This window comes from Varanus komodoensis, unplaced genomic scaffold, assembly GCF_004798865.1.
Source record: "Varanus komodoensis strain SLA01 unplaced genomic scaffold, ASM479886v1 scaffold43, whole genome shotgun sequence".
Lineage (NCBI taxonomy): Eukaryota > Metazoa > Chordata > Lepidosauria > Squamata > Varanidae > Varanus > Varanus komodoensis.
The window spans coordinates 5,984,330-6,005,928 of NW_025335985.1; the positions used below are offsets into that span (position 1 = coordinate 5,984,330).

At 50.6% G+C, this 21,599-nt stretch overlaps 1 protein-coding gene across 6 annotated transcripts in view; it reads left to right on the plus strand.

Moving 5' to 3' along the window:
* The window catches only part of UBE2R2 (ubiquitin conjugating enzyme E2 R2), a 61,311-nt gene that overhangs the window by 26,576 nt on the left and 13,136 nt on the right, over positions 1-21,599 (plus strand). Inside the window, exon 1 of one of the 6 annotated variants that reach the window (XM_044443843.1) lies at positions 3,984-4,037. The exons of 2 other annotated variants lie outside the window; for them this stretch is intronic. In XM_044443843.1, coding sequence (XP_044299778.1) covers positions 3,999-4,037 — 39 coding nt within the window. In that variant the 5' untranslated portion in view covers positions 3,984-3,998. Of the gene's footprint in view, positions 1-3,983; positions 4,038-9,587; positions 9,613-16,819; positions 16,967-17,211; positions 17,278-21,599 lie in introns of those variants that run through there. 3 more of the 6 variants (XM_044443845.1, XM_044443839.1, XM_044443841.1) reach the window with 3 other exon arrangements.

The window sequence follows — 21,599 nt, forward strand, 5'->3', positions numbered from 1 at the left end:
CCAGTGTGAGGATGAGTGAACGGCTCTGACGGGCCTTCCCAGTGACAGCCCTGCTTATGGGACAGCCGCTCACAGGATCAAACCGTCAGTTGTCCTGCCAAGGTGGTCCCAGTCCGCCATGTGGCATTTCATACGGCCATTTAACCTTCCTGCACTTCGGTTTGTAACCATGAGAGCCAGCGTGGCGTAGTGCTTAAGAGTGTGGGACTGGGACTCAGACAATGTGGGTTCAAGTCCCCGCTCGGCCATGGAGCCAGCTGGGTGACTTTGGGCCTGTCACAGACTCTCAGCCCAACCGACCTCACAGGGTTGTTGTTGTGGGGATAGGATGGAGGAGGAGAATGATGTAAGCTGCCTTGAGCCCTTTGTAGGAAAAAGGCAGGATATAAATTGAAAATTGAAATCAATTAGTGAATTTTCTGAAAGTGGGCAGTGTTTTCTGTATTTTTTGCCTGAAGTTGCTGTAAGTCATTTTGTGCATGGGTTTGGAACAGCAGCATAAACAAATGAATGGATGATGAGTGAGCACATTCACAGATGGTATTGCATAGAAGTATGTCATTGTGTGTTGTGCGTATCTCCCTTGCACCTTGAAAAAACGTTACCTATGAACTAAGCTGAACTGATGTCCAGCACTTCACCATATCTTGGACTCTGGAAGCTGGGGGGGACGGCCCGAAGCTGGGAAAACTGCCCTGAGACCAGAAATGCTCTGCTTGTTGGCCTTCCTTGCCCTCTTGGCAGTGCAAAGAAAACTCTTTGGGCAGTACCCACACTCCAGTTGTTGCATGATGCGCAGACAGATAGCCGCTCGTCTCATAGTGGAATTCCAGAAAGCTGTTGCATCAATGAGAGGATCCTTTTATGCACAGCCATATGCATGCATTTCCTTACATTAATGCATCAGCTGAACCTCTCCCTTTCTTTCACCAGGTGTGTAATTGGGTGTTAAGGTGCACTTCCCTGCCAACACTTTTGTATTACCTCAAGTTAAAGTGAAAGTTGCCAAGGCTGGCAGAAATGGAAATGGAGGCCTTTCCATATAGAGAAGTCTGGAGCTGGTCTGGTCGCCATGGTGAAAGAGAATAGTGCTGGGCCCCCCATCTGTCTAGCCTAATCTTCCCCAGCTTGGCTGCAGGTTGGATTTCAGCTCCCAGAATTCACACACAAGTCTGACCCATCTAGAGGTCCCCAAGTTGGAGTAGAGCAGATGAAACGCAAGCACCTGTCCCAGATGCCTGGCAAATGCCAACTACCTTGCTCTCTCGCTCCAGTGATGATGCTCTGACTTAGATTGCACTTAATGGCTCACATAGGTTAAGCAAGCAGCCCTTGGTCAGCTTTGGCCATGCCAGAATGAGCACACTGCTTCCTGTCCACTCACCACTTCCTTTTTACACCTAGCTCTGTGAACAGCACAGGAGTGTCCCTACCTGATTGGTTGTGCACAAGCTTAGCACTTGGGGTTGCTTCGGATGAAACAACCTGAAATTTTAACCCAGCAAAAAAATCATGAGTTGAAACTCTGGTTATTTAACCCTAAAACACCCAGAGTGCCATGTTCACACATCACAACCATTTTCTCAGGAGTAGAAGGGTGGGTGGGTGAGTATCCTATGATTTAGTAGCTGTGGGTTGTTTGTGTGAACAAGGTCAGTGTGTGCTGTTAGGGAGAAATCAAAAGGATCAGTGCAGAGCCCTGCTTAGGCTTTCTAAATAGCTTAAGCAGACTTCCAGTCAGCCGGCCTTTTCTGCCAGCTGGTGGTAAAGGCAGCCGCTGAAGGCTGGTGCCAAAGGGCACTGCCCATTTGGAGCCCGTTCGGGGTGGTTCGGGTCTGGATGGGTCTTTTCCTTTCCTGACCACAGCACAATATTCATGACAATCTGTTTTACTGCTTTAACTTGATACTTTAAGATGGTTTCGGGGAACCCTGTCAAGCACTGGGATGCCCCCATTAGTGTGGTACTGGGTAAGGGGAGGCATGGCACTGGGCGAGTAATGAGCCAGCCAAGGAGAAGAGGAGTTCGATATCTCTCTGCTGGTGGTTCTCCCATCTGGAAGATCCCAAGCAACTGTATCAGCCTACCTTGAGGCCGGGCTGTGCAGCTGCTGAACACCAGGTCGGCCCAAACTAAAATCTCCCTCATCTGTGATCATACTGTGGATGAGGAGGCCGATTTGGCCTGCATCATGGCGACCTGGGTGTATCCTCTCCAGTTGTGCCTGCCCAGCTATTTGGTGCAACTGCAGCCTCACCTTGCAGGCTGGGAAGGGGGAGTAGCCATGGTCCATAAGAATACATGCCATCTCCTGTCCACTTGAAGATCAGTCTGGTGTGTCTGTACCCAGTGTTGGGCAATCGAGTCAGATTAGGGATTCTGTTAGTGTACCACCCACCCTGCTGCAGAGAAGACTGCCTGCCTGAGCTGACAGAGCTGGGCTCAGACCTGTTTTCAAGGATCTCAGATCTGGACCCCCGGATTAGTAGTTCTGGCGGACTTCAACTTGCATGCCAAGTCCACTTTTATCTGGGGTGTCTCAGGACTTCATGGCCACCACGACAGCCATGGGGCCATCTTAGCATGTCACCAGTCCAGCATTTGAAAAAGGCCATACTCTCAACCAGGTTTTTTGGACTGGGCAGGGAGATGGTGACCTGAAAGTGAGGGGCTTGGTGTTAACTGGTGTGTCACGGTCAGATCACTTCTTCTTTGTGGTTTAGACTTTTGACTGTTCTTTCACTCTGCAATCCTAATCCATTGGAATGGTCCACCCTTGGAGTCTGATGGATCTACTGGGTTTCCAAAGGGTTCTGGGGGATGTTCTGACTGATATGGTTGGTGCTCCTTTTGAAGCCCGTACGGAAGTGACCCAGGCAGTTGATACGATTGTACCTAAGTGCCTTCTTCCCATGTGCAGAGCCCGCACGTAGCCAGCAGAATCTCAGGCAGTGAAGCAAATGGAAGGAGGTGGAGGAAAACCTGGGCTGAATCTGACGAGACATGAGTCAGAGCTGATTACTGAGCCTACTCTGTGGTGGTGCAGGTAGCGAAAGGAGCTTTCTTCTCTGCCTGCCTTGCCTGCTCTTGGTGCTGTCCAGCAGAGCTATCCTGAGTCATTCATGGCCTCTTACATGTGGTCCCTATAAAGAGGATGAGGAGGAAACCTTGGTAGCCCCCTGTACTGAGTTTGCACAGCGCTTCAAGGATAAGGTTGCTCAGATTTGGCACAAATTGGACTCCACATTTAATGTGGTCCCTTAATGGAGGTGTCCAGAACCCGCCTGGTCCTACTTTATTGGATAAACTTAAACTGGCGAAGCCTGATGAGGTGGGACATGGTGCTCGGACAAGCCTGGCCCACCACCGGCATTTCGTCAAGGGGGAATGCATTCCTGGGTCCAGACAATTGTGAATGATCCTCTGAGGGAGGGGCTGGTGCTGATTCCATTAAAAGAGGCAGTGATTACAGCTCTCTTGAAGCAAACAAGCCTGGGCTCGGAAGATGTTAACAACTCTAGGCCTGAGGCCAACATTCCCTTTTTGGGCAAGGAACGCAAGTGGGTGGTAGCCGAACAGCTTCAGGCCCTCTTGGAGGAAGCAGACCACCCGGTCCATTTCAGTCCTGTTTCAGGCCTGGTTTTGGGCCAGACACTGCCTTGGTCATCCTGTGGGATGAGCTTTGGCAGGAGAAAGACAGGGGCAATGTGTTCCTGTTCATTCTCCTGGACGCCTCAGAGGCTTTTGATACCATCAGCCACGGCATCTTTCTGGATGGGCTTGCTGGGCTAGGAGTAATTGGCCCAAGAGAATTGACCCTTGCTTTTGAGCGGTCAGTTCCAAGCGGTGGTGCTGGGGGATCGTACCTCAGTACCTCAGCCGCAAGGCCGTTCTGTCATGGAGTGCCGCAGGGCTCCATCTTACCCCCACCCCCATCGGCATGACACAGCTCGGAGAGGTCATCCGGAGGGTTGGGCTGGAGAGTCATCAGTGCACCGATGTCCTTCTGCTCTACCTCTCATGTACGTCTGATCCAGGTGAGGCACTGTCAGCTCTGAACCAGTGTCTGAGCAGGGTGATGGACAGGATGAGGGCTAATAAATCGAAGCGTAATTGAGACAAGATGGGGTTGTGATTGGCAGGGGGAACCTCAGCCCAGCAAGAGGATATCCGCCCTGTCCTGGACAGGTTTGCACTCCCCCTGGAGGACAGAGTGCGGACCTTGGGGGTGCTCCTGAATCCAGAGTTGTCCCTGGAGCACCAGATGCCGTTTCTGGCCAGGAGCACCTTTTATTAACTGCCACTGATATGTCAGCTGCAGCCCTATCTGGACGGGTGGAACCCAGCCATTGTAATTCATGCTCTGGTAACCTCACGCTGGACAATTGCAGTGCACTTTACATGGGGCTGCCCTTGAAAACAGTCCGGAAACCTCAGTTGGTGCAAACTAGGGTAGCCCATATGTAGACAGGGACAAGTCGTTATGGACATATAAGACCTGTCCTTTACCAACTAACTGCATTGGTTACCTGCTGAATTCAGAGCCTGCTTTAAGGTGCTTACAATCATGAATAAAGCCCTAAATGGTTTAGGGCCTAGATATCGAAAGGAACGCCTCCTCCCATATGTACCTCCCTGGACCCTAAGGTCATCTACGGAAGTCCTTCTCTAGGAGCCATCTTTAAAAAAAATAAGGAAGGTGGCCAGGAGGGGGAAGGGCCTTCTTGGCAATGGCACCTTGATTGTGGAATTGGCTCCCCAGGCCAAAGTTTCTTTATATGTTTCAGTGCCAGGTTAAAACCTTTTTATTTGCCCGTTATTTTAATTGCTGAGTAGAAGTCTTTGCTTTTATACAAGTTTTCACTAAACGATTATTGGTCTGCTGCAGAAAGTTGTTACTACTTTCATCTAAACTATTTTTGAATCATCCCTTCTTCTAATGAATGCAGGAGGCAATTTATACTAAAGTGAGGAATACAATAACATACAACTGTTTCAAACAAAGCAAGAAAATGATAAAACACATTGCAATTAAACAGGGAAACCTTCTGAAAATGAGATTGATGTCTTTTCTTGGCAGCTGTAGGTTTTCATGCCTCTTGTTTACTTCAGTTATATGATGATATTACAACTACAAGGGATCCTTGATAAGGAAGCTGTGATAGAGTGTTAGAAATATTCTGGCAGGGACCATCCCATCTGCAGTCTGTAGAGGAAATGAAAAAAACAAATTCTATAAGCCTCGCTTCCTCTCCTGGAACACCTTGCTTCTTGTGTCCAGTCATTTTGACATTATGTGTCAGGCTACACCAATATCTGTATCTTGAAGATAATGAGCATTGGCTTTGGCCTTCATTAAAGGCAGTCCCCAACCAGGTGTCCGCCAGATGTGTTAGACTATAGTTCCCATAATCCCCAGCCTGCTGTGCTGCTTGAGAGATTATAGGGGTCGTAGTCCAACTTATCTGAAGGGTACCAGGTAGGACAAGGCTGTTGAGTTAGGACTCCAAACTCTTGTCTTCCAGCTCAGAGTTAAAACATGCTGTCCAGGGAACCCACCAGGTATTTTTATCCCTGTCTGTGTTTAATTCTGAAAGCTGCTGACTACCTCAGATATTCTGGCTTTCCAGGATTTTAGTTTCAAAAGCTGTTTCGGAACCTTACTCTCTAGTCAGACTCAGTTTCTGAAGTCCTAATTCCTTTTAACTTCTTCCCTTTGGTTGCTGTTAATGGGTACGCACTAAGTGCTTGATCTCTTGAAAGATGCAGAGTGCTAGGCTCACAGGCCTCTCTCTCTCTCCTCTTTTAAATGAGCCCGGCCCCCTTTCTCCCCTCCTTTCTTTTTCCTGATGGCTGAAATTCCGGAATAAGCAGTTCTTTGGATGTAGACCACCATGGCAGGGCACTTTAAAGGCTGCAGTGCCAGGGAACGAGAGCGTGCTGGATTGTCCTGAGAACACCCCCCCAAACACGACTGCCCAAGGTTGCTCTTTATGAACTTTCAGACAGATTGTCACTCCTACACTGGTACCTGTTTAACAAAGGGTTTTCCCCCACCTCTCAACTATTTCTTGAGACACTTATGTTTTTCTGCCTTCTGTGCAGCAACTGCATTTTTAACCAGCTGCAGTTTCTCGCTGTAAAGCTATTTTAAGTATGACATGCAGAGTGGAAGAACTCTTAGAGAGAAGAAAGTCCCATGATAGTCACTGGTGGTGATGTGTCAGGATCCGGTGTGGGGGAGGGAATCCATTGGATCTCCTCGGCTCAGCTCCCCAGATCCCAGCCCGCTTTCTCTGCACTGAGTCAGCTTCATGCCAAGCGTCCTCATGGGCGTCCAGCAGGAAGAGAGGCTGTGAGGCCAGCTCGCACACTAGCTGCCTTGCTGTGCAAGCCAAGTCCTGTTTCCACACGTACAACTTGCAGGCCTTGTGTACTTCGTTCAAAAAGGGGGTCCACTAGTGTTCCTGAGCGTTTCTGGGCATGATCTTAGTTTGGTTTGCTCCTTAGCCAGGGCTGGCCATGGGAAAGAAGTCCAACAAGCACAAGAGAGCTGGATCTCAGCCAAACCTTTGCCCCCTGAGACACAGGTGACAAACTCCTGCAACAGTTCCAGGACCCGTGTGCACAGAAACCAGAGCTGCTTTTTCCAGAATGACAAGTAGCAAGACACTATCTTTCCTGGGGAAGCTGGAGGCACCAACCCGGAAGCCTAGGCTTGGAGTGCTAAAAATGTGGGAAGTAGTATCTTGTGATAGTGCAAACACTCTGCATGTGCTCAGAGGATGGTAAGGAGTCCCTTGGAGCCGGCTTTTTTGCCATCCAGCATGAAGTCAGAATCCATCAATTTAATGAACACGTCGTAGGAAATTCAAGTTGGTGGGTGACTGTTCTGTTTAGCTTTTGACCTGTTTGGTAGGTAGACCATTTCCTGTTCCTTTCTTAGAACAGAGGGGCATGTCCAGGAGCTGTGCTAGCAAGCAATAAGGTAATACGGTTCCAGGGGTGGTTTGAAAGAAATGGGGGGGGGGCACATCTGCCCAGCTGTCTCCCTCGGCCAAGGACATTGTTTTCCTTGATAAACCAACTTCTGTTCAGTCTTACCCAGCTTGTTGCCTCCAGATGTGATGGACCACAACTCCCATCGTTCCTCTGCAGGGGGCTATAGTCAGCACATCTGGAGGGTGCCATATGGGGGAATGCTGAGGTGAGCTTGCCATACGCAGGGAGCATTCAGAGACGCAAAGCCTTATGTGTGTACCATTTCACATTCTTTGCATTTTTTTTCCACAGACACAAAAACGAAACTAAAGTGACTCTTCTTAAGGGCTGCGAATAGATTTGCCGTACCCTTTGAATTATTGAAATTTACCCTACCTGGCAGTGTTATAAACTACTTTGAATTGTAGCACACCCTCCACTACCCTTTTTAAGTCTAGAAGTACTGTACTAGAAACATTTTTGGAACTGGAAGCTGAAGTAAGGTAAAGCAAAGCAGTGCTTTGCAACCTGGGAACAACTTAGAAGACCGCGGCCTGCTATGGCTTAGGATGGAATCTTGTGCAAGTTTAGACACAAAAAGGCCAACAACTCCTTTTATTCTTTCAGTACAGTGAAGAAATGAGATGTATATGATGATGATGGTCTGTAATGTTTAGATACCCCGTGAGGCTCTAATATATATATCTGGGTAGGGCTGAGGCCCTGCACTGTTATGTGAATGCCTGTTCGGTAGTGGATGCCTTGTGATGCTCTGAAGGGGGAGAGAGAGTGCCAGTTGCTTATAATATGTTTAGATGGGACCCAGATCAGGTAAGTTGAGTTTTGATTTTTCTGTGACTTCTGGCTAGGGCCAAGTGAGCAGTTGGGAAATGACTGCTCTGGAGTTTGAACTGAGGGGTTCAGTCCTTAGGCGGGGACAAGGTTGGTGAATGGCATTACAGAAGGAGAAAGCTGGGGAGAAAGTGAATGGCAAAAGCCTGGTCGTGGCTGGCAGTCGTGTGATACTAGAAGGTTTCCCTAAGATCTTGCCAGAAGAAAGTTACTCAGACAAGCAATAAAACCCCGGAAACAATCCAGGCAGTCAGAAATGCATCAGGAAGAATTTTGGTTTGAGAGAGACTGCATTCAAGATATTTATTTATTTATTTATTTAAAACATTTTTTAATGCCACCCCCATCACAACGAAGCCTCAGGGCAGCTCACAACAGAAACAGAGATGGACCTGTTTTGAATTTATTTGAATGGGGTGGAGAGTTAGGGATTTTGGCCAAAGGTAAAAAGTAATTAAGAGGTTTGTATTAGCAACAGAGTCTCTTGAGCCCTTAAGAAGGGTCAGTAGAGTATCCTTTCAAAAACCCCAAAGTAAATAGAACTATGCCCTTGTGTGTAAAAGATCCCTCCCACAAATGAACTTGGTTAATCATTCATCTTGTCTCTGGTGTTGGTGCCCATTTCACGCCTGAGCCTCGGGGACCAAGCTCTCAAGGAAGAGTCAGCTTGGAGATCCCTGAGATACAGTGGCAGCTTGTTCCTTAAGTCCCGGAGCAGTTTCCCCAGGGTCAGGGGCAGCTCTGAAGAGAGACTCCCCAATAGCAGGCATGTGGAAAACTGTGTGCTATAAAACTGAAGCCAGTGAGGATGCAATGTTTAGAGAAGGCTCTGCTCCTCGCCATAGTAGCTTGCTACTCATACTGCTTTTGGCAGTACCCAGAGTAAGGCTGCAGTTGCCAGATGGGTATAGAATAGCCACAGCCTGGCACAGAGGACGGCTGCTCAGCTGGAGTAGAGCAACCTTCCCAGTCCGCTGTCTGCCGGTTGTGGGGAGCTGCAGTTGGCCATCAGGAGTTGCAGTGCATCTGGCAGACGCTCTGTTGGGGAGGGCTGGAATTAGAGGGCCAAGGGGGTCCTTAGTCCCAGCCACACCAGACTCGTTAGAAACCTTCGTATCTGTATGTATATGTGCCACAGGATTGCTCGCAGGGAACGACAGCCTCTTGGTTCCATAGGATCCTGCTCTGTGCTGAGAACCAGAGCCGATTCTGGTCCCTGTGACCACAGAACTAAGTCAAGAAGTAGCATCCAGCCACTCTTCCGGTGTGATAGGAATATCTGACCCCATGGTGCCAGTAAGTGATAGCCTTCCCTGCGCAAATAAGGAATGGTGAAGGGCGTGAGGGCTCAAATCCCATGGCTTTGTGGCAGAGGTGAGACTTGGAATAGAGATTTCTTGGCTTATGGCTCCTTAGTTTCTTGCTACTGCAACTGGGAGATGTAGCAGTTGACAGAACAGCATAGTCCAGGAGACGGGTAGGCACCCCAAAGAGCGTGCAGTCTGAGGTTTTCTTCTCTTAAAGGGCAACTGAGGTGATAGGCCTGTGCCTGTCCAGGCTGCTTCATTTTGCAAGCCGTAGGAGGGTGGGCTTGCATGACTGGAAACCCCTCTTCCACATAGACTGCTAATAAGAGCAAGAGGCCAGGATAGACTCCTCTCTGGCACGCGAGCTTTCTTTGTAAAGAGAACTTGCTCTTCCGCCCCCGTGTGAGTTTTCCCCCTGCCGTTGGAAGTGCGAACAGACGAAATGGTGCGCGCTTGCTGATGCTCTGCAAGGGTGAGCTCTCGATTCGGATGGGCAGAGGGCAGTGAGAGACACTGACGTGCAAGTGGCTTGAGCCCGGGGTTGGAAGCTGGCCCTTCTCCTTGTGCAGAGAAGAGTCGTTCAGCTGACGGGTGGGCTGTCTGTTTCTGCAGGGGCAGCAGGATCTGGAACTGGGTCCTGCTGGGAGGATAGCTGCTTGGCTGGGTGGTGGGGACGCAGAGTTGTGTAACATTGCAGCAGTGCCGTGGTTTACACTTCCCTGGCTATAAATAATTCCCTTTGCCTTGCTGCTTCCAAGGGGTGAGGGCTGCCTGTGACAGAGGTGACTGCCATGTGTTTTGAACAGAACATGTGACTGGCCGGGGGTGGAGGGAACAGCGGAGTCGGGTGTGTGTGTGGGGGGGGGGGGGATCAAAGCCGGTATGGATTGAGAGCTGCAGAGGAAAGCAAGAGGCTTTGCATCGAGGTAGACCTGTCAGCCAGTGACTCATGAGCGCTCCTTGGCTTGAGGGCACTGCTGGCGTTCTAATTTAAAGTGCTGCCTGAAATATTTAAGAGGAGCAAGGGGGAACGTTGATCGCAAGTGATTATTCCTTCAGAGAGTGCTGCTGTGTGCCCAAGTGCCTAAACAATGGTGTTGCCGTGCTTTCCCACAAAGTGGGGGCGGGCGGGCTCCTCCAGAGCTCGGCAACTTGTTGAGAGCGCCTCTTTGCAGCTGGTGTGCCGCTTGTGGACCCCCCCCCCGGGGGGGGATGGTCCCCTTGAACAAGTGGGCAGGGCAAGCCCTGGCCAGGAGGCAGCCTGGGCCTCTGGCTTTGTGCAGGCCCCGGTCCCTCTGAAGTGCGGCAGGTGACTTCCAGGGAACTTCCCTCGATGCCCGTCTGGGGCCAGGCAACAGCCGTTCTGTTGTCCCAGTTTTGGTTTCTGTGCACGTTTTGACTTCTTGTAACTTTTAGCTTCCGGCAACCCTGCTCTGAGGATGCTCTCACAGGGTGATCTATAACAATACATAGAACAAAGAAATAGCATTGCCCCTGTGCCTATTTTCTGCTGCTCAAGTGGGCACTGTTGGATAGATTAAACGAATGTGCTCAGGGAGGGGCAATTCCGGTGTAAACCTTTCTTACAGTCTCCCATGTGGGCAGGCTGTGCTTTTCCTCTCCCTGCCCCACAAGTATATTTCTGGGAGCCTGCCTGGCTGCACTGAGGGACAGTTGCTTCCCATACCCACATCTCCAGGATTTCTGCAACTGGAAAACCTGAAAGAGTAGCACAAAGGGTCATCAAATTAAAGTTATACTGTTCAAGTAGAAAACTGTGCATTAACTGGCTGAAATACACATCTCAGAGGGAAAAATGCTGTAGTCATCTGTGCACCCTTCTTACTCAAGCTGGGTTGGGAAAGACTGCTCTGCATCATGGAAGGCGACAGGTCTTCCCCGTGGTGGTTAGTCATGAAGGCTTTGTGCAACCTCCCAGATTCAGGGGCCCCTGCCTGAGAGGCGCTGGTGGAGTTTCCCAGCAGTGTCTGGTTGGCCTCTGGGGAAACAGGTTGAACTAGACCTGACACAGGCCGTTGCGCTTTCTAGAGGTGCCGTTATGGTCACTGGCATTGTGTCTAGGTATGATCAGGTACTCGGTTTCCTTAATAGCAACTGTCTGATGTGGTTGTCCCTCTTCTTCTCCACTGACATCTTGCTCTTTTAAGACCTAGGATGTCAAAACACTCCTGATCATTTCAGGAGTCCAGACATGCTCACTGGATCTACTTGACCCAATTAATGTCGGCTTGGGGCATTAATACAACCTAGCACAATCTAGGCTGTATCGCACCCCGATGTTAATGTGCTGGCATGGAAGGTTCCAGGAGCTTCGAGTCATGCGGGATGGAGAGGTGTTTGGTGGGGGCGTGAGTGAGAGGGGATAAAGGAAGGGTGGGTGCACACTGAGCTTCCAAGAGGACGTAGGGTTGGCACCGTGGGACTGGGGCAAGAGGCAGTTCTGAAAAAATCGCCACACTCTGGACGCGAAGAGGGAGTGGTGTATACCAGGGTGGGCAAGATACGGCCCCTGGGCCATCTGTGACCCTGGTTGCCTTCTGGTGCATCCCCTGCTGTGCCATCGGATTTGGCAGTGAAAAATGTTGCACTGTTTGAGGGGTCAAAATTGCGCTCCGTAGCAGCGGTGGAAAGCTCAGGGGGTCCATCACAGCTTGAAGCTAAATTCTAGCTAAAATGGAGTCACTGGGGCAGTGGGTGTGAGCTTGAGTGGACTCCGGGGACGGTGGAGGGCAGGAAGGCCTGGAGGAATGTTGTCCATGGTGTCGCGATGGGTCGGACATGACTTTGTGACTAACAACAACAAAATTGGGGGGAACAGAGGAAGCTGCTTTGCAGAGCCTGATCACTGGTCCTTTTAGCTCTATATTGCCTACACTGACCTGCAGCTGCAGTAGCTCTCCAGGTTTTAGGGATTCTGGCCTGGAGAAGCTGGCAGATGAACCTGTAATCTGTGGTTTCCCCCAGGCCGTGGCCCTTCTTGGAATGCCCTAGAGCTGCTACAAAGCACCGGAAACACGGTTTTTGCCCTTTGGTCCCTGGCGTCTTGCAGACTAGGCAGAATCATTTGGAGTGTGAAAATGGCTGCTAGAGTTGCCCGCCTCGCCTCGTGAGGGGCTGCAGGACAAAGGGGAGGCTGGGGAAGGGCCAGGGCCAGTGGAGAGGAGCGGAAGAAGATGAAAGCGGGAACACAGAAGTACTGGGGCTGAAGTGGGGAGCTAGAACTGGATACTCTTGGCAAAGAGAGTGCCATGAGCCAGAAAGGGTTGCCTAATTCAGAATATAACCCTGATGGTTTATTATTTATTTATTTAGAATATTTATATGTCATCCTTTCACAGAGCCTCAGGACAGCTTACATAAATAAAAATAATAATATAAAACTTGATACAAATAAAATTCCAGATCCACCCTGGCTGCAGATTAAAACAAATATAGCTAATATTAAAAGTTATTAAAATGTTGTTAGAATAAAAAGGTCATAGCCTGGCACCGAAAAGCAAATAATGACAGCGCCAGGCAGACTCTCTGGGGAGCGCATTCCATAGGTGGGGCGCCACCGCAGAGAAGGCCCTCCTCCGGGTACTCACCCTCCTGCTGTCTCTCCCGGAGGAGGGCCTCTGCTGCCGATCTCAGCGGGTGGGACGGCAAATACGGAAGAAGGCATTCCTTGAGGTATCCAGGTCCCAAGCCATTAAGGTTGTGGCTTTTGCTGTCATTGCAGCGTTGTGGCCTGTAGCCCTAATGGATAGTAGGGGCCAGAAAGCGGCGAAGAGGCTGGCGGCGGCAGCTTCCGCACAGTGAGCGACCGCTGACACAGTGCAGGGTCAAGGGGGATGTGGTGACGGGAGGCAGCCGGGCCATCGTGGCGTGAGGAGTGCAGGAGGGGGCCGGGTGCTCCCAGGCGGGTTCCTGTGTCGGGGAGCCTGAGCAGTCCCAGGAGACCGCCTCCCTGGGTTGGAAGGGGCCACGGTTTAATGCAAGGTCGACAAATGGGAAAAGAGTAGCGATCCCGGACTTGATCCTGGACGAGTTTGTTGACCTGGCCTGCATCATGGAGACCTGATGGGATTACACTGGGGATTAAATGCCCAGCTCTGTGCAACAGGCTTCTCTGCTGTCGCAGGCAGGACTTGGGGGCCACGGTGATCTGTGATTGCCGGTGAGGACAGCAAAGACTTGTACTTCTCTGCCACCATTGCCTCTGCTCAGGACTTGCTCAGCTGCACTTTGCCAAGTGACCTGAGGCCTGTTATGCTCTGGCCTACAAGAGGAGGAAAGGGCCTCTCAGCACTCCGCCGTGACCAGTGTGTGCAGCACTTTCCAGATAAAATCAATTGCACCGGTGCCGACTTGAACGCCACTGTTAATACAGGCCTGGTGGACGTCACTTTGGCTCCTGGGTGTCCAGACATGATGGATATTTTCCCATTTGTGTGGCCTGAAGATGGAGCAGATCCTTGAGGAGGTGAGGGCCGGCTTCTCGGCTCCAGGGATTTCTGATTGAGATGGATGCCCCAGTTCTGTTTCACTCTGGCCTCAGGCCAACAATTTGTCTTTGGTCAGCCTTAGTGGACAGTCTGTGCCTCTGCTAATGCTGCTGGACCTTTGGGTGGCTTCATTGCCATCAGCGATGGCGCTTCCTTGGGGCACTTTTCTGAGATGGGGGCTGTTATTCAGTGGCTGCAGTTCTGCTTGGAGGAGCCGTTCTAGAAGGGCTTTCTGTTGGACTGCGATGTCCCTTAGGGGTCCCTCTTACCCTCATGCTGTTTGTACATGAAATTTCAGGAGAGCTTATCTAGGGTTTTTTTTTTTTTTGGGGGGGGTGGGGGATTGCTGCCCTGGTGGAAAAACAGACTGGGGAACAAGTTCAGCCTGTGCAAAATGGGATTCTGCTTCCGCGTAAGACTCGGACTCACACTTTGATGGTACTCTTGCACTCAGCCTTGAACCTGGGTGCCCAGGCCTCAGCCGTAGCCAGGACTGTGTTTACATAGCTGAGGCTCGTGTAGTGGGGCCCGGGAGGCCCCTTCTGACTCGCTCTGTTTCTGTGTTTCTGCACCCATTCCTAGAAGTGCACGATCTGATAGCTGCTCAGTTGCCCTGAGCTCCTGCTGAGCTGCAGGAAGAGATGTGCTGTTTTCTCTGGGTGGACGGAGCAGCCTTTGGGTGCCTTTCCCTTCCATCTGGTGCCGCGTGGCTCCTATCTAATTCTCCTGATAGGACAAGTTCCAGATTGTCACGTGCTTCAAAGTGCTGGGTCACTCATCTGCTGCTGATTGGCGCAAGCTGTTGCTTCTTGATATACCCAAAGGAACGTTCCCTGGAAAGCCCACTATTTAGTTTCCTTTGGACATAAGCCCAACACATCGGGGCAGGTTACACAGGTTCTTTTTGTATGCTCTTGGAGCCTTCTTGCGATTATACTAAGAAATTGTTCAAGGGTGTCCAGTGTGGCCAAGCAAAGAATCTCTTCCTAGGCCGTCCTAGAACAGAACTCTAGAATTCTTGTGTGGTTACACAGTTTTTACTTGGAAACAAGTTCTCAACTCTCCCCTTTCTAAGCTGCTGCATGTGTGTGTCTCTGTTCAAAATGTTAGTTCATTACTGATTTTAATGTTTAGTTTGTTTTAACTGGGGCTTTTATCTTGATGTCTGGATGCTGTGTTGTTTTGCTATTTTATTGTTCTTTATTGTAAGCCATCCCAAGACATCAAAGTGGTGGATGGGGTATAAAAGTTTTAAATAAGTAAATAAATAAAATTGTAAGTATACCTGTTCTTAATCTAAGTGGTTCTTGACCACGTGAGTACAACTGAAAAGAATCCCACTGGATGTCGTGGGGACGTTTACCATTCTGTGGTCCTTGCTGTTACATGGAATTTACTGTTCCATGCTGGAAATTCTAGTGGTCCGTGTTGAAATTGAGTTGTAACAGATGTTCACCAGTGATCACAAACTAGACTGCACTTGACCATTCAGATCATTCTGCAGAATTCGGTGCAGCTGCCAGGTTTGTTGAAGATCCCTGCTTCCATTCTAGCACAGCCTTCTTTGGAAGCCAGGCCTGGGTGACCTTTTCCTGTTCTTTCCTTGTGGAGGCTCACATATATTTCTCATTAGTAACTCGGCCTACAATTGAAGTCTCTACCTCACACAGTTCTTCATTACTAGTGAATTGCTTTTAAAAATCTCATGCTCTCTTCTCTTCCTATTGCTATAGCCTTTTCACGCGGGTGCTTTTTCTCACACGTGCTTGAGTGTCCGTCTGCATGTGGGAGCAGACGGCCAGTTATCCTTGGACTTGCACACTCTCTCAGCAACGTGGTTCACTGCGCAAGGTGGCATCTCAGCCCAGAGATCTGTCAGCAGCATCCAGCTGAAGCAGGATCAGCTGGGTCAGCCACTGCCTCTCTGCACGTGGAAGAATGTGATCCGGAGCGCACATGCTCATCTTGCTTGTGGTGAATGAGAGTGAGGAAGCGAGAGGCTTCATCGGGTTGCATCGGGCCATGTGGCTGCTCTGGTCTTTTCCGGTGAACGTGCCCAGTGGTCATGTGGTGGTCTGGTGGTCATGTCGCATGCCATTCTGCAGCAGACTTGTTCGGGTTGCTATCTGCTTGATAGGGACCTGGGAAAAAATGAGTGGGAAAGATTGCCCCCACACCCTGCTTGTTTCGCTATCAATTCTTTTCTGCTTAGGCTCTGGAACTTGAACTGGCTCAGAGCAATTCACGCTCCTCAAGGAAACACCAGCTCACCTGTCTTCGAGGGCAGGCTTGAGACGCACAGGCCTTGCCTTCAGGTGGCGAGCCTGATAAGCTGTCAGAACCTGCCTGTGAACTGGAGCTGCAGGAGCGGAAGGCACGTGGGGGGCGGGGGGGGGTGCCTTGGCCGCCGTGTGGCCAAGGTGCCTGGAGTGCCAGGACCACACAGGGCTGAGTAAGGAAGTTCGCTCTGACCCAGTTCTCTGAGGATCTGGAGCAGGAGGGCTTGGCAACCACAATATTTTGCCTGGCTCACACGGCCTGCCAAAAATGGCAGACCTTTGTGACTCTCTGAAGGGCAGCATGCATCTTCTCACCCATTTGGGGCTCAACTGCTCAGCTGTTGGGAAGGGTGACACGCTGCACGGATGCCTCTGCTTGGGGATGCGAATGGGGGCGGGGGGGTCAGTGCAGGGACGCCTCAGTCGTGGCTTCTTTTACATTCCTTTTATTTCTAGGTAATACGAGAATTGACCCCAATAAGTGCTTGATAGAAGTCACAGTAAAGGATGGCCAGTGGCAGCTCTCCATCTGTCTCCCGTAATTCATGCATTGTGACTCCATCCATTTCCTAGCTCTGTGTTCTCTCGGTCACTTTTTCCACCCTCCTTGCCCATCCTGCTTCAGCTGGGCCATAGGTCTGTGATGCGGCCGAGGCCTAGCGGAAGTGTCCTGCGGTTCCTCACAACTCCTGAAGGAAAAGACAGGCTTCTCCAGATCGCCGCCAGCTCAGGCTTGGAGCTGTGGCACCGTCCTGGAATCCCGATGTTGCTCAGTTTTTTCCTCCATTGCTTTCCCCATTCCATTTCGTTCGTTGTTCTCCTCTGAAGCCTGCAACAACGGTCTTTGGCTCTGAGCATGGGCAGAGTTCACAGGACCATCCCAAACTCCAGTTTTGCTCTGATTGAGATGGATTTTAGCAGACCTGTTTGTTGCATGTTGTTCAGGCATTTGCCCCCCTCCCCCCCCTTTTGTTGTTCCGATGCTGCAGGCGCACCGTCAACCTGTGCTGACAAAGCAGGGGAAGGAAAAACCTGCCTGGTGAGGGGAAACATCGCTTCAGAACATGCAGCCCGCTGGTTGCCAAGGAAGGAGAAGTGCTCTGCTTTATCACGTCTCAATCGTTTGCAAAAACAGTCTCTCAAGCGGAGCTGCAAGACGCTGCTTATGGTTGCCAGGTCTTAGCCAAACACCTCATAACACGCAGGCATCAGCAATTGGATGTGTACCTGCCAACAGTGGCACGGGACCCTGCTTCCCTCGAGAATGGATTCACCCCGTGGCCCACTTTGACTGGCACGATGGCTCTAGCTTCTTGCTCTTGGGCTACAGAATTGCAGCCGGGTGATGAGTTGAGTAGGACATGGCCTTTCTGCGTTGGTCAAATTTAATTAAAAAAAAACCCATTTAAATACTTGTTGATGTGCCTCAACCTAGCGCATTTGGGCTGCAGGGTTACTTGCCAGCTGAAATTAATTTTGCAGGCAGAGGTCATGAGAGAACAAGAGCAGGCGTGGATCAGACCAGTGGCCCCTCTGGTGCTGCCTTCTGCTTGTGCAGTGGACGGGCAGGTGCCTGCAGAAGCTTGCGGGGGGGCACACCTGCAGCGGTCCCTGGGGATAATAGGGTGTTGTCCTGACTGATGGCAGCCCTTGTCCTCCAGGATCCTCCTTTACAGACCTCCAAGTTGGCCATCCTGGATTTTCTGGCAGCAAATCCCACAGCTTAACCCCGTGCTCTGTGGAGGAATGCTTGCTTTTATCTGTCCCGGCCACAGCTTACCTAAGGACTGTCATTAGAAAAGAAGACGGAAAAACTCATTTTTCTCACATCATACATAACTTTATGTATACCAACCATATTCCTCCTTTTAAAGGCTAAAAACGGTAACATTTTACCATCTTTCCTCCTAGGAAGTTGTTCTCCCCCCCCCCCCCCCGCACATCTTAGATGCCCCTTTCCAGCCATACAATATTCTTCTTGAGCCGTGACGACCAGAACGGAGTGTGCCGTTCCAACGGTGTTCTCACCTTAGAGTTGTATAGCAGCAGTTATGCTATTTGGCGCTTTCTTTTCAGTTCCTTTCATAATGACCCCCAGCATTGAATTTGCCGCTTTCATGGGATTAATGGTTGACATTTTCACTGAGCTGGCCAGCAGCCCCAAGATCTCTTTCCTGGGCAGTTAGAGCTGGCTTAGATGCCATCCGATGTCTGCAGCTTGAAGTCTTGCTTTTGTCTCCTCAAACATCGCTTGTATACCTAGATTGAACCACATTTGGCATTTTAAATGCCAGCATCTCCCAATTTTGAGAAATCCCTTAGCAGGTCTTTACTACCCCTTTGTGCAAGCAGCCCTCAATCACAGGGCCTCCACACCGCTCGCCATTATGTTAGCGGATACCCAAGGAGGGCTCCAGCAAGACTTGACTTTCCCCTTTCCTGCTTCAGCGATGGAAGGGAAGGCCAAGCGGAATATAATGAGCTGTGTCTGGAGATGCATCGTGCGTCGTTCTTCGCAGGACGCCTGAACAAGGCCATGCGGCAAACACCCTGAAGGTGTCTCGTCCGAGAACGAGCACCTGTGGAGTGGCCGTGCTTCCCCTTTGCTCATGAACTGCATTCACAGGTACCTCCAATGGGAACAGTAGCTGTTCGGTCACGTTCGTCAGGCCTCCAAGATTTCCCACCCCGTTTACCACGCCAAGTGCTGAAGTAGCTTGTTCCAGTCCTGGGGCTTGGAAGGAGGGCTGAGGCCTGCCTCCGCAGAGTGTCGAGCGGGCCTTGGCTTTGTTGTACTTCTGTGCTCACCTGGCAAGCACATTTCCCACCCCCCGAACCCAGCAGAGCTGGAGGGTGTGGCAGACGCACTTGCGCTTGCCAGGCATGCATGAAAGCAAAGCATTGCTCCAGCTTAGACCTTGCACTCTGTTTTGGGGTACAGCACGAGGTCTGGAGCATGAGCTTGCCTTAGCAAGAGAAGTGGTACCCCATAGATTTTTGTTCAGCCGCTTAGTCAAACCCAAGAAATGGGTTTCTCTTTTCTAGTTCCTTCATTGCTGCCCTTCCAAGTCTCAATCATCTCTGAATTTATTGGCTGCAGCCCCCCCCCCCTTTGGATTGATGACTGAGTTTATACATATCTTGCACAATATCGATATCTTCATTTTTAACGGTGTTCTGTGAACATTTTTTTTTAATATCCAGCGGCAGTCTTGCTTTTGTACTGTTTTCTTTCTCTTTTATCAAGAGTTGTTTCAAGTCATTAGGATTACCAGAACCTGAAGTAAAATGAGCCGTGGAGGTTGCAGTGTTAGCCTGGTCTCAGTATATTGTTTGTCAGGATTGACCCTTGGCTGGGACCCCAGGAGAGACGCTCTGTGGAAGTTTTGAGGGGAATGGTTCCCTCTGGAGCAATTACTTGAGGCGGGAGAGAAATGGTGTAGGCAGGGTCAGAAAGCATGGGATTGCCCGCCACAAGTTCTGCAGCAAGAGGGTGCTTGGTTGGGGTGGTGGCGAGGGGGGGTGGGGGCATGCTAGCTGTTTTATGTGCAGCTTGAGGATTCTTATTAGCAACCATCTTTTTCTGTTGCCTTGGGGCCTTGGTTTGAGCTCTTGGGCTACTCTGACTGCAGCTGTCTTGCCGTTTAGCCTGCTTTCAAAATGTTTGCATCCTGGGAAGGCGTTCTGCAACTGGGAGCCCCCGCTGAGAACGCCCCGTCTTGTGCTCTTACTCTGCACTGGGCTGAGCCAGGAGAACATTCAGCCAGGGCATCTCCTGCAGATGGAAGGGTCTTGGATTTTCTGGTAACAGTGCTGATGTTAGAAGAGTTATTGCACTAGGAAAAATTCCTGTACATCCCTTAGAACCAGAATAGAAACCTACGGTCTCCGTTTCCATGGCAGCCACTCAATTTGGGAACATCCTTTTTTTTTTAATTAATGGGGCATTTTTATTTATTTTATTTATTTTTATATATTTAGAAAATTTCTATGCCGCCCCATTCGCCGAAGCCTTGGGGCGGCTCACAAAACATCAATTACAATATAATACACTAAAAATATAAAATGAATTAACAATATAAAATAAGTCGCCCTGGCCAACATTTCCCCTTGTAAATAAAAGGAAACTCCCAAATTTAGATGGTTGTCAGAGTCGGGCTGCTCTCCATTAGTGGGCCAGCTGCTGTGGGTCCGGGCTGTTCTGCAGCTTGCGGTGCTGAATGGCGGTTCTGAGGTAGTTTGAACAGTGCTGGTCCGGCTTATCCTGGGGTGACTGAAGGCGTGGGGTGGTCCAGAGCCGACGTGCTAGTTTCTTGCTCCGTATGGGGAGCCAGCTGCCTCTGCCCCCCTCCCCACAGCCCCCTTTGCCTCTTCTTTGGCTCCTTCTAGTATAGGTGCATTCCAGTGCGCATTCCGTGCACGCTCATTACATCTCTCTCCCACCAGCGCATTACTTGCGACCGCATCTGAACCACCTCCATGGAGAATAGTTCGGTTGCTCTGTGCTGGGGTTTTCACACGTACAAGTCCTCATTTTGAGGCGGCCGTCTGCTGAGTGGCCGTGCAATCTTGAATCCATCTGTTCCCTTGGGAAGGCCCATGGAGCTGTCAGAAAATCCAAGATGTCACGGCAGGTCTCCTCTGCCTCCTTCCAGGCAGATCAAAACAAAGCATTTTAAAGTAAAACTCTTCAGTCCGTGCTAGAAGACAGAGCAGAGTCAGAATATTGGCCATTAGGAAGAGCTAGAATACCTCTTCTCCCTTCCAGGAAGAAGCACTGATTTCACCATCAGGGTGGGTCCTGCCGCTTAAGGGCCAATAGCCCGGAGCATCGGAGACTCTTCCCCTGATGCCATGCAGTGGGACTAAGGAAATCCTCCTGTATCAGCTAGTTGAGTAGACCTTCCCACAGAGGTTGAAAGGGCCTGCCGCTCAGCACCCGCCTGGCTAAGCCCTTGGCAAGTCAGCCATGTGCTCCAGCCCTTCCTCCCCTTCCGCCTTAGAAATGACACGCGTAACGGGCTGCATTATAGGACTAGGAGGCCTAGCCCCTACGGCAGCCCAGTTTCCTCGGCACCCACACTGCCATTTGAAGGATCACTGGCCCAAGTTAGAAGCCAATGAGAGAGTAAAAGGCCTCTCAAGGACCTGTAGAAAACAGTTGCTGTTGCTCAACGCATTTTAGAGAATGCTTTTGCTTTCATGAGAGGTGAAAGGGCCATATGGCGGCAGCACCACGGACACTTGGTCAACTTGCTTCGCCTGCCATCCCTTTACAGCCTGGGTCCTCAAGCTGCGGCCCGCAGGACGAATCCGGCCTGCCATGCCCATTCGTCCGGCCCACCATAGAGGTTTTGGGCTTGCCGCACGCGTGCGGTGAAGTGGCAACTTGCTTGTGTGGAGATCGTTTTGGACTCGCTTGGAGAAAACTATCTCCGCGCATGCCCACCCTGCCTCGTTGCGTGCGCGCACGTCGTTCTCCCCCCACCCCCCACCATGGCCTGCGCCCTCCGCCTGCACCGCCTTGGCAGCCTGTGCCCGTCGCCGGCACCTTTCCACTGGCCCCCTGTTGAAGAAGTTTGAGGACCCCTGCCGTACAGGGTCAAGGAGCTCCCCCTCCGTCACCGCCTCTTTCTCTCCTGAAATGTCTCCCTCCTTCTCCAGGGCAGGCC